Below are 11,914 nucleotides of genomic sequence, written 5' to 3'. Positions count from 1 at the left end.
TTAATCTACTTCAATTGCATTCATTTGCACACCGGGTTCCTATTGAGGACGGAGCAATCAACGGACAGAGCTCGTCACTTTTTGTAAACTTTGAAGAAGGCTTCGAATGTTACATATAATTTATATAAAATATTTACTTCAGTAGCGTCGACTGGAATCTTACTCAGAGCAGTATCAGTTCGGCTGGCTCGGGTGGGAAGTCATAGTGAATCGTCCAGTGTATGAGTGTGGCCACGAACGTAATTACAATCATTACATACAAGAATTCAGGGTGATTCCTGTAAAAATAAGAGAATAAAATAGAAAGGATGAAAGAATATGCGTAAGATCAAAGCACAGCAGCGAACGAACTTACTCGTACGATGTGCCACAGATCGTATACCAGTAGGCTCCTTCCTGAGGAGGCATGGCAACGCAATGGAAATCGTAGTAGCTGCTGTTGAACGAATCCAAGCACAGATCTGTGTTCGGCGAGGAAGCATTGCGACAGTTTCCGATCGGTTGATGTCTTCCGGACGATACGACGTCTCGGGGATTGAGTGCTATTGCCAGTCCCAGATAAAGCAGAAAGTGTCCCACAATATATCCGTTCAGAAGGTGATCCAGGAACGATTGGCTGTACAAACAGCAGTTGTAATACATTAATCCCTGCGTTCAATAGTGGTAAGTATTCAATGCTCTTCCTACCTGGAGGGTCCACTTCGATTACTTTTTCGATCAAACTTCCAGAAGATCGTCAAAGCACCGAGGAACACACCGATGACGATGACTTTCTTCGGAATCCCAAGGACGGTGTGTAGCGGATAGTTGAACGCCAGGAACAAGGCCGATCCAATGGACAGCGAAATGCTGGCCGCTCCAATTGCTGCCACAAGTTCCGTGCGGATCGGTCCAGCTGCCCAACGGTTGTTGTGTGTTGCAGGGTTCATCCATTTGCGCATATTGTGGAAAAGGTAAGAGAATGTAAATGTGGTCACTGCGAAGAAGAGTAGCAAGGTCCAGGGTACGGAGTAGATTCTTTCGCTCAGCAGCGGTTCCGTTTCGTGTAGCGTCCAATGAAGGTACTTGATGCTGACCATGTCGAAGGGCAGGTCGAACAGCACGACAAGCATTCCGACGGCGATATGTTCGGACCAGCGGCACTTGAGCCGTAGCTTCGAAACGGCCCAAAATGCTTGATAGTAGAAAAATGGATCTAGAGAAGCCATGGGAAGAGGAAAGTAAGATTGTGAGGCTATTGAGCGCATCTCGGCTGTTGATACTTACAGACGAATAATAAGTATATGGGAATCCGTTGGCCAAACAGGTCGATCATTGTTGGGCCGTGCCAGATTGTTTCACTGTGCGGGTATAGATACAGAAAGCTTTCGACTAACGTTCCACTGAGGACACTGGCAAACCACAGGTAAGGCCACCGTCCTCTCCGGTATAATGCATGTCCTAAGCATACAAATGCGCCCACGATGCAGAAAACTTGACTGACGATGTAACTCGGCTGGAGGGTAAAGAGATCTACCGGGTTCCGTACGTTAATCAACCATCGTGGAAAATCCTGCAATATAAGCGATGAGCACAATGCAATGGGATGAGTTAGCTTGCAGGTTAGTTTACCTTAGATATTATATTACCTCGCGGAACTGCTCGAAAGTTCGCACTTTCCACGGAGTATCCATTTTTTAAATGACATCTATCCATAGTTACATAGCTTGATTAGCTGATAACGTTGGCATTGGCGTCAAAACATTGTTTTGTTATCATGGACGACAATTAGATTATCTATCGATTAGACGATGGAATCACGTATACATACGTATAATGGCACGAGCAAGTAGTTGTAAAAATTGGCACGATTCGTAATCATATCAAGTCTCTCCAGGCCGGAAAGTTGCCTGCCGACTCTTGGATCCCGGATCTCAACTCTAGTGTGTGAAGAAACTTTTCACGGACGAAGCTGGAACCGGAGGATAGAACGATTGCACAAGTCGTAGTGCTCATATTCGAATTTCTTTAAGTCGCGCTTCGAGGGATTCGTGCGCAGAGCGATTTTACGGCTCCGCGCTTGAGGAAGGACATAAGAAGAACCGTTTGCAATGATGAGCTCTCCCGCTAGACTTCGGTAAGCTGATCATGTCATGAGCCCGGACTACTCAGCCCGTAAAGTATTTTGAGGTGGTTTACATAAATACAGATGGATTGATGGAGGTGGATGTTCCTGGTGAGAAAAGGATTGAAAAAGGAGCAGAAAAAGAAGATCCAATAGGATTTAGAACATAGTAGTGGCTTTGCCATTGCTTGTCGGACAATGGATTCAATTTTTTATTGTATTTGTCGGATTGGCCTGATGCAACAATCCTCGATACCGTTCACAGTTTAGCGCCGTCGTCTGGCCAATCCGTTAGCCCGGCCGTTCTGGCGGACGCATCAACGCCATCACTCCATCTCAGTTTGGGCCTACCACGCCTCCTCAGTCCGTGTGGACGGCCTAAAAGGACTTTACAAGCTGGGTCGTCCGGTGTCATTCTCATGACGTGACCAGCCCAACGGAGCCTGGCGAGTCTAATGCGCTGTACGATGAGTGGTGAGATCATCGTACAGCTCGTAGAGTTCGTCGTTGTAGCGGCTCCTCCATTGTCCTTCCACACATACGGGGCCAAAAATCCTTCTGTGCATCTTCCTCTCCAACGAGGGCTTCGTCAGTTTTGGACAGAGTCCATGTCTCAGAGGCGTATGTGATTACTGGGACTATAAATGTTCTGTACAGTCCCAGCTTCGTCCGTCGCGACAGGTATTTAGAGTGGAGAAGTTTCCTCAGGCTGTAGTATGACCGGTTGGCAACCAGCACCCGTGCGCGTAACTCAACATCAATGTTGTTGTCGGTGCTGACTTTTGACCCCAGATAGGTGAAGTTTTGGACGACTTCGAAGGTGCGGTCACCTATCTGTACATCACCCCTGCGTAAATCAGTGTTTGTTAGCAGGGCCGCTGGTGATGCCACCATCATTTTGGTTTTCGCCTCGTTAATCTCCAACCCGAGGTTCTGTGCCGCACGCTCGATCCTTTGATAAGCTTCTGCTACACAGGAGAGCCTCAAACCAATGATGTCTATGTCATCAGCGTATGCCAGGATCTGGATTGACTTATAGAAGATGGTCCCCGAAATTTCCAGCTCCCAGTCACGGATGGCTCTCTCTAGCGCCAGATTGAAAAGTAAACAGGCAAGCCCAGCTCCCTGGCGCAGCCCCTTGGTGGTTCCATCACCTTCATCCTAGCATGTGATGTTGGCCATTGTCATTCTTACAAGCCTGGTAAGCTTGGCCGGGATTCAGTTTACCTCCAGCATTTACAGTTTTATCCTGGTAATGCTGTCATATGCGGCTTTAAAATCAACGAAGAGATGGTAGGAGTGGAGTTGCTGCTCCGCCATCTTCTCCAAAATTTTCCGCATCGTGAAGATCTCTGGTCAGTGGTTGATTTTCCGTTTCGGAATCCTCTCTGATAGTTTCCGACTATCTCTTCAACAAATGGGACAAGTCTATCTTGTAGGATCAGGGAGAAAATCTTTACTGATTGAAATATTTCTATAGACACACGCTTTTACATTTCAATGGAAAATCAGAAGCTTTTATCGAATCATTACTGCACTTTTTTGCTTGTTCCTTTGGCAGATGTACTTTGGAGAGTTGGAAAGTCGTAATGGATCGTCCAGTGCGTGAGCAAAGCAATGAAGGATATTGCTATCATCACGAACAAAAACTCGGGACCATTCCTGAAGATATAAGAGCGGGTAATAGGCAATAGACAGGGGCCCAAGATCAACACACAACAGTGTTCGAACTTACTCGTACGATGTGCCACAGATCGTATACCAGTAGGCTCCTTCCTGTGGTGGCATGGCAACGCAATGGAAATCGTAGTAGCTGCTGTTGAACGAATCCAAGCACAGATCTGTGTTCGGCGAGGTAGCATTGCGACAGTTTCCAATCGGTTGATGTCTTCCGGACGATACGACGTCTCGGGGATTGAGTGCTATTGCCAGTCCCAGATAAAGCAGAAAGTGTCCCACAATATATCCGTTCAGAAGGTGATCCAGGAACGATTGGCTGTACAAACAGCAGTTGTAATACATTAATCCCTGCGTTCAATAGTGGTAAGTATTCAATGCTCTTCCTACCTGGAGGGTCCACTTCGATTACTTTTTCGATCAAACTTCCAGAAGATCGTCAACGCACCGAGGAACACACCGATGACGATGACCTTCTTCGGAATCCCAAAGACGGTGTGTAGCGGATAGTTGAACGCCAGGAACAAGGCCGATCCAATGGACAGCGAAATGCTGGCCGCTCCAATTGCTGCCACAAGTTCCGTGCGGATCGGTCCAGCTGCCCAACGGTTGTTGTGTGGTGCAGGGTTCATCCATTCGCGAATGTTGTGGAAAAGGTAAGAGAATGTAAATGTGGTCACCGCGAAGAAGAGTAGCAATGTCCAGGGTACGGAGTAGATTCTTTCGCTCAGCAGCGGTTCCGTTTCGTGTAGCGTCCAATGAAGGTACTTGATGCTGACCATGTCGAAGGGCAGGTCGAACAGCACGACAAGCATTCCGACGGCGATATGTTCGGACCAGCGACACTTGAGCCGTAGCTTCGAAACAGCCCAAAATGCTTGATAGTAGAAAAATGGATCTAAAGAAACCGTGGGAAGAGGAAAGTAAGATTGTGAGGCTATTGAGCGCATCTCGCCTGTTCATACTTACAGACGAAAAATATAAAGATAGGGATTCGTTGGTCAAACAGGTCGACCGCCGTAGGACTTAACCAGATTGTTTCACCGTACGGAGAAAAGTACATGCTTCCTTCGATTAACATTCCACTGAGGACACTGGCAAACCACAGGTAAGGCCAGCGTCCTCCCTGGCGTAGGGCATGGGCTAAGCATACAAATGCGCCTACGATGCAGAAAACTTGACTAACGATGTAACTCGGCTGGAGGGTAAAGAGATCTACCGGGTTCCGCACGTTAATCAACCATCGAGGAAAATCCTGTAACGTTAACACAAAGGAAATACTTGGCTTTGGAAAGCAGTTGATACAAAATATTATTACAATTACCTGCCGAAACTGCTCGAAGGTCCGTACTTTTCCTAGGGCCTCCATTGTTACTGTCCTCCTTCCACGCTAAGAACCTGATTAACTGGCAACGTTTCACAGTGCCATCGTTTCGTTTATCGCTCTCGGCCGGGTGTATTCCACCAAAACATCCACGCCACAAAATTCGATTATCTATACAACTTTGACTGAGCACACGTACACAAGCGCACATTCTAGAATACACGTAGCAATACTAGTACGGATGGGTAATCTTGCCAATCCTTCAAAGGTCATCCGTACAACAACAACTAAATTAAACGATTAATTGAATTATTTTTATTTAATCACTTTATTGTTCGGTATTTTGCAGGTCATGTAAGATTGTTAATTTGTTCGTCAGTTTCGTTAAAATAATTAATTAAATTGGGATTGCATTGCTAACCAAATCTCCCAGTTACGAAGATGATGTGCTACTGGATAAGCAACGAGAGGCACTCGCCTACTCAGGTGCAAGAGTAAGATTAAGCGTAATACGTGTGTGTGTGTGTGTGTGTGTGGGGGGGGGGGGTGTTTGTTCGTAGTTAAAATTGGAAAATTAACTTCCAAAAAATTGTACACACGCTCAAGGCAATACGTGCGCAACAAGGTGGTTGCGATGCTTTCTGTGGAAGCGTTAATCCTTCTTTGGTTTTTTGTAGTACCACGCGGCCAACAGTACGGAGCTGCTCAGCACGGTCGAGATGCCGAAGTTGGCCAGCAACATTTTGTCGCCCGAATCCAGCATGATCGTGTAGATGCGTGCTGTGTTTTGAGGGTGATAAAAGAAAGTTAGAAGTTACGGTAATCGTGCATACAGTCCGTTTTGGTCAGTGCTTACTTGCGTTGGTAAACGCCGATATGCCCCACGTGATCAAGCTGACCGATTCGGAATCCTTCGATCGCAGGATGGCGTTCAGCTGCATTACCTTGCTGGTTGCTCCCACCGGTGTAGTGAATGGCTGCCGGGAAGGAAGAGCAAAGCCAATCGTGGGCGATGTGTTGATTGATCACGCGCGCGCGCGGTCACTTACCACAAGCATCAGCAGTATCGAGGAGGGTATGATGGCGGTGGCAAAGCCAATAAACACCACCACATAACCGGCAGCCCACTGGTACGCCCGTTTGCCAAGCATCGATTCATGGTGCAGCACATAGTACACGAGCACGTACTCCTGTACCAGCAGAATCGGATACTCCAGGTAGGACAGGAAGGCATACCCGTTGGTGTAGTTGTACAGCATCGTGACGGTGTAGCTGCACAGCTCCATTAGCAGCCCGGTCACGCTCAACCCTTTGGCGGACTGCAGCTGCCGAACGGTTTGTATCTGTGGCACCTTCGACACGAGACATGATGCGATGGTAACGATCGAAAGTACGTCCGCTATGACGTACAGCAGTCCACTTTCGTCCAGCAGCCCCATTTCAAACACTTTTCTTGCACGGTGATTGGTCAACCCAACCGAAAAGCTAGATGCCGCTGTTGTTCTATCAGTTGCTTCCTGCGCTGAGAGTCTACGGATGCCTCCGCTTCACATTACCTGCGGGTGCACGGTGAGGCCAGCAAAATGTTAGCTATTATTATGGTGTACACATCCTAAAAATAGAGAAGAAAATTCAACCAGTGATCCGTTCCTGACAGCACACAGGGCACGAACGTCGGTGATTGGGCGATGCATTTTCAACCTCACCCTAAACACTGCATACACGCTTTAATAATGCGAATCGGCACAATACACCGATGATGTCCGGTGGGTCCCTCGCAGAATGCTTCCAAGGACTGCTTGGAACTGGAAGCTTCAAGAATCTTGACGTCGGGTTCAGCAATTCCTACCTACGCTACGCTGGCACGCGCATTTATTGACCGCTCGGCATTTTTACTGATAACACCGCGGAAGATGCGCGACACCGCCGGGAATGGCGACACAAAAGAATAGGGGTGAAAATCAACATCATCATCGCCACCACCCGACGACAGCTGTTCGCAGACAGTATGGTGCAGTGCCGTTACCAATACCAGCAACGCATTGTTTGCTTTGTTTACGTTTGCACATGCATGGACTGCGGCGATTATTTTGACAGCTAGCTGGGGTGGGTACGCGTGTGTGTGTGTGTGTTTGAACATGATGTGAGCATGCGCAAACATTAGCATAAATCGCCTTCTGATTTGAAGCAAAACAATAAATCAGTGCGTTTCAGGATCTCTGATCTCTAGATGCGAATGAGGTCTCAAAGGCCCAAAGCCTCTATAAATAAACGAAAAAAGTACGTTATGAAAGGATTTTTTCTGTGACTTCCTTGAGCGGATGTATTTTACACATACAGTAGACGAAGTGTCCTTAGCAGCTTCTAGGCAGGTAAAATAGTTGTTTCTGATGCCCGCAATATCCTTCCTGTATCAAGACACTTATTTTATTGTTTTAATAATTCAACGGGCCACGCAGGGCCCTCTTGAAGCCTTATTGCTAAGACACTTAACAGTTATAAGGACGAACGGTTCGAATATAATTTAAAAGCGCAGCGCGTGGCATGTCCAGTTGGTGACGATTACTGAACCAAGTGTATCCTCAACGTCAAGCAGCGTCCGTGGGCGAAGCGGCCGGGTTGGGACGTAAAAGTTGAGCCCAGAGAGTAGTGTTGGGGAGTCGATCCGGTAGTCTAAAAGTCCCGCAACAAATAGTCTCTGGGCGTTGCAGTTTCGCTGGTTTGAGCGACTCGATACCCAAAAGCGCACAGCGAGCGTCGTAGTCCACTTTGACCCTCCAGAAGCGCAATGCGAACCGGGTTAATTTTTTGCTGGATGGATTCCAAGCGGGCTAGGGGCCGAACAGCAGATGACAACCATACAATAGAGCGTCTTGATGGAGACCGGGCCCGTAAAGTCGCGAGTAAGTTTCTTAAGTTGCCCTTAAGCACCCATCAGCTGGTTGCCCTTGGTGACGACGTGTTCGAGCTGTTCGTGGAAGCTCAACTTGTCATCGAGGAGCACTCCTCAATCCCTGACACAGCTTTTGCGGACAATGGTAGATCCGTTTAAGGTGTAGTAGTACAGCGCTTTTCGGGGACGTTACGACAACACGCTTCCCAACGGCACAATTCAAGACCATTCCTCTGAGCACCAGAACTGGAATGAACAGAGTGTAGCTTGAAGGCGGAGTAGTTGGTCCCAGCGGGGAGATCACCCTAGTTACGTCATTGATGAAAATGAAGAACAGCAGTGGGGGATCTTGGGGCGATCCTCTTCTGCAAACTCCTACTCGATGTCTCTCTTTCTTCTTGGCCTAACGATCTCTTAAGGTCATACCTGCCATTTCTGGCTTACTAAGACTTAACGGTTCCACGTAGTGGGATATAGTCAGTCCTCACTGCGAAGGAACGGTCCGGATGGGATTTGAGCTAGTGATGTGCAAACTGAATCAGAATGAGTAAATGACTTATATCATAGTAATGAATTAGACGATTTAAATCATCACGAAGAGTTATTTCAACTCACCTTTGATTTAACTCTCCGTGCCGACTAGCCACTCACTCACTGCGTTTTAACTCACTAGAGAGTTAAGGTGAGGTGAGTGAGTGGTTAGTCGGCACGGGGAGTTAAATCACCAATGAGTTATTTAACTCATGAGTGAGTTAAAACGCAGTGAGTGAGTGGCTAGTCGGCATGGACAGTTAAATCATTATTCAAGAATAAACTCTTTAAGAGTGAGTATAAGATGTAACTCACTATTATAACTCATTCACTCTGATTTAATTCACGCTACTGAGTGGTTATTCCCTTCACTCATTTGAACCCCGGTCCTGTCGCATGAAACCCGTTGTTGCCCAAACTCCTATTTGATGTCTACTTGGATATTCCTTCTAAAGCTACCACGTAACGTAACTGAGAATTATTATTCCAAATTCATTCGTTGCAGAGTGCGCTCATCCGCGGAAAAGTTGAGTGCTCGTCGGGGTTGAAGTCTTGAGGATATAATACAGATCCAATAAAGCTTCCCGTCATCATTCACCTATTTCTAGCTAGATGCTACTTACGCGGACTAAAAGAAAACTTTTTCGGATATAATTAAGCTGTCAAAATGTTGTAGAAAATAAAACAAAAACTTCCACTTCTGATTTACATGTTTTTGCTAAGGGCTTCTTGTTGTTGTGTTATTGAATTTCTTTCTTTCTGTATCGTTATGCGCGCGCGCATTATTGTTCTGAGTTTGTGTGTTGCTGCTTGGAATACGTGTGTTTCGGTTTTTTAGCTACGATAATAACTAATGCAACAGTTCACATTTCACCTTCGGCTTCTCTGCATCGTAATCGAACTTTCCTCTTCCCATCTTTTCTCTACTAAAACAGAAAACTAAAAAAGAAAAACTCACTCGCAGAAAAGTGTGAAAAACGGTACCTACCCCGAACCCCCTACCTATCGTACGCACACACACACACATATATGCTATAATTCGCACAAAACGTAATAGGAAGAAAAACCGAGGAGAGGAGCGGTTTTCCCATTCAATTAACTAAAACACATTGCGCTTTCCATTTAAAGAGGAACAAAACGAAAAACACAAATGAAAAACACAGTAAGAAGAACTTCCGAATTTCGATAACTGAGAATTAAAAAGAAAAAGACAATAGATATTGGGAAACAAAAACAGGTAAAATTTAGCGTTGGGGAAATAAAATCTAGTTCTCCTATCGTCCTGGCAGTCCTGTCGGCTTTGTAAGAGTGAGAGTGAGAGCGAGAATGAGAAATAGAAAGAGAGAACGAGAGAGATAGAAAACGTAACAACTGAACCGAAAGCAGTTTCCATTCTCATCTCAGCTTGTCCATTCCTTCCCCCCCCCCTCCCTCCTTTCTCTCTCTGTTCCTTGTAATCCGTTCCTACCTCCTTCCCACCTTCCCCTCTCCTTTTACCGACTAATCTAACGGGAGGGTGTGTTTGGCGCTGGGGTTGCGCCGTTCTCTTCCTTTGTATCAGCGGTTATACTACAACCTACCACTATATATTCATATATCGCTATCCTGACCGATGTGTCCACTTACGCACTAGAATTAATATTTTTGTTTTGTTTTGTTTTTGTTCCGCCGTGCTCCCTTCCTGCTTGTTTTGTGGGTGGTAGCAGCGGTTGGTTGGGTTTTGTGTTTGTGAGCAGCAGCGCATTGTTTGTTTTTCTTCTTTTTTGTTGCTTTTTGCTTATTTGAATCCTTTCCTAATACCCGCCCCCTCACTCAGTTTCCCAGCCCCCGCAACCAAATCCTCCAGTTATATTATATTGCCTTCAACAACAGCCCACGCCCATACATTTGTGGGGGAAGCGGGGCGATCGGGGTTCCTCCTGCGTTTTTGCGTTGCCGTTGCCGCGGTTGACTACTATACTACACACTAACGTTACGCATAAAAAATAAAGCATTATCAACGAACTGTTTGTTGCTTGCTTGCTATCCATGAGTGTTATTCTCTTTCGTTTGTTTGGGTGAGTGTTTGTATAAATTGCAGCAGTCCTAATTTGATGTTTGCCGGCACGGGGGAGGGGGGCACGGTTTGCAATAAATAGATTAAACATTGTTTGACTGTATGCAGCAACTTGACCGCCGGTTCGAAAAAAGTGCCCTTCACACGAGAAGGGCAAATGTATGCGGTAGAGACGAGGACAGAGAACAGGGAAGACAATGATAATAACAGAGAAAACAGTTTTTGTCCTAAATTTAAATTAAAGAAACACATTAACGGTTGGTAGGGGGTAACAGAACAGAAAAAGACGAAGAACCACACTAACAAACACACACATACACACAGCTTAAAAACTGTAAAACAGATAAAATAGAACAGAGAGTAAACAGAAAGTAACAGAGTTTACGCACACCAGGTTCAACAAGTCCTACCAATCCGAAACACAACAAACACACACACACACACCAAACAGACGGTGAATGTGTGGATGGAATAAAACGATTTAAAAAATATTTTTAAAAAATCACCACCGCGCGCGCCACTGCCTATGAGTTTGTCGTCTCTCTGGCAAGAGTGTTAGGTACGAGGGGTTTGGTTGGGGGAATAAAAAGCCACTGAACAAACACATGGTTTTCGGTATGCTCAAAGGCGAGAAGAAAATTTAAAATGAAAAAAGAAAAACCCGAGCGCGCTGTATTGTGATCGATTGGAGAGAAAAGCTTAACTTCCATCCACGTTTGTGCTAGCAGCGCGCGCACGTTATTGCACACGTTATTGCCAGTCTCGTTTGCTGCCACCGGCACAGATCGTCTCTGGCCTGGCTCTGCCATATCTACATTTGTTTAACCATTTAAAGGCCACCACCACCACCCCGGCTTCCAACGGCTTACCACCTCTTTTCGCGTGAACGTGGAAACCGTCTCTAGCGCAGCGTAGCAAAAGGCTTTGAATGACTTGAGCGGGGCCCTTACCTTACCCTTGGTGTGTTGGTGGTATATCCTGCTCGCGCGGGCTTTCTTTTCTTCTTGCTATACGCGAATCGGTTTCTTAGCAGGGGGGGGGGGGGGAAAGGGTGAGGGAAACGGATGGTTAAAATTAAGCTAAAGCGCAGTGTGTGTGTGTGTGTGTGTGTTGTATAGCGGCGCAGAAACAGCAGCTGTGAGTGGTAGGGCGGTGTTGTGGAGTAGCAGAAGTCATCTTAAAAATTATGAGCATTTCAAGCAGGCACCTTCCACGTCGAAATCGAGTACCATCAGTTTGGTTTCCTCCGTACCGTTGCGCGAACCAACGGCACAGATCAGCTTCGTATCGTTTGCACTGGAAGGAGAGCGGGGGGGGGGGGGGGGGGGG

At 46.4% G+C, this 11,914-nt stretch overlaps 3 protein-coding genes and 1 long non-coding RNA gene across 15 annotated transcripts in view; 1 reads left to right on the top strand and 3 right to left on the bottom strand.

Moving 5' to 3' along the window:
• Positions 1 to 36: 36 nt before the first annotated feature.
• LOC118509400 lies at positions 37 to 5,280 on the bottom strand. 3 transcript variants are annotated; one of them, XM_036049960.1, is made up of 5 exons: positions 5,106 to 5,244; positions 4,751 to 5,036; positions 688 to 1,195; positions 356 to 616; positions 37 to 278 (listed from the first exon to the last, which is right to left on the bottom strand). In XM_036049960.1, exons 1-5 carry the CDS (start codon positions 5,148 to 5,150, stop codon positions 164 to 166), a joined length of 1,215 nt encoding a protein of 404 aa, XP_035905853.1. In that variant the 5' UTR covers positions 5,151 to 5,244; the 3' UTR covers positions 37 to 163. The 3 variants fall into 3 exon arrangements, with proteins under 3 accessions (XP_035905853.1, XP_035905854.1, XP_035905852.1); XM_036049961.1 differs by lacking the exons at positions 4,751 to 5,036; positions 5,106 to 5,244 and adding exons at positions 1,267 to 1,552; positions 1,629 to 2,236; XM_036049959.1 differs by lacking the exons at positions 37 to 278; positions 356 to 616; positions 688 to 1,195 and adding exons at positions 3,538 to 3,766; positions 3,840 to 4,100; positions 4,172 to 4,679 and having other exon boundaries at positions 5,106 to 5,280.
• Positions 5,281 to 5,409: 129 nt separating this feature from the next.
• On the bottom strand, positions 5,410 to 7,099 carry LOC118509402 (solute carrier family 66 member 3). Of its 7 annotated transcripts, none has more exons than XM_036049970.1 (4): positions 6,955 to 7,099; positions 6,155 to 6,661; positions 5,962 to 6,082; positions 5,410 to 5,885 (listed from the first exon to the last, which is right to left on the bottom strand). In XM_036049970.1, exons 2-4 carry the CDS (start codon positions 6,542 to 6,544, stop codon positions 5,758 to 5,760), a joined length of 639 nt encoding a protein of 212 aa, XP_035905863.1. In that variant the 5' UTR covers positions 6,545 to 6,661; positions 6,955 to 7,099; the 3' UTR covers positions 5,410 to 5,757. The 7 variants fall into 7 exon arrangements, with proteins under 7 accessions (XP_035905863.1, XP_035905862.1, XP_035905857.1 ...); XM_036049969.1 differs by having other exon boundaries at positions 6,155 to 6,717; positions 6,955 to 7,095; XM_036049964.1 differs by having other exon boundaries at positions 6,155 to 6,717; positions 6,812 to 7,072.
• A 167-nt stretch (positions 7,100 to 7,266) lies between these two features.
• Positions 7,267 to 9,476, top strand: LOC118509405. The gene is made up of 2 exons (XR_004905877.1): positions 7,267 to 7,477; positions 9,035 to 9,476. It is a non-coding gene; the product is annotated as an uncharacterized LOC118509405 (long non-coding RNA).
• Positions 9,234 to 11,914, bottom strand: part of LOC118509395 (F-box/WD repeat-containing protein 7) — a 30,341-nt gene continuing 27,660 nt past the window's right edge. For all 4 annotated transcript variants that reach the window (XM_036049945.1, XM_036049947.1, XM_036049946.1 and 1 more), the window contains one exon: positions 9,234 to 11,881. In XM_036049945.1, coding sequence (XP_035905838.1) covers positions 11,770 to 11,881 — 112 coding nt within the window. In that variant the 3' untranslated portion in view covers positions 9,234 to 11,769. The remainder of the gene's footprint in view (positions 11,882 to 11,914) is intronic.

This window comes from Anopheles stephensi, chromosome 3, assembly GCF_013141755.1.
Source record: "Anopheles stephensi strain Indian chromosome 3, UCI_ANSTEP_V1.0, whole genome shotgun sequence".
Classification (NCBI taxonomy): Eukaryota; Metazoa; Arthropoda; class Insecta; order Diptera; family Culicidae; genus Anopheles; species Anopheles stephensi.
Note: the sequence above shows the minus strand (reverse complement) of the source record. Positions and strands in the feature narration are given on the sequence as shown.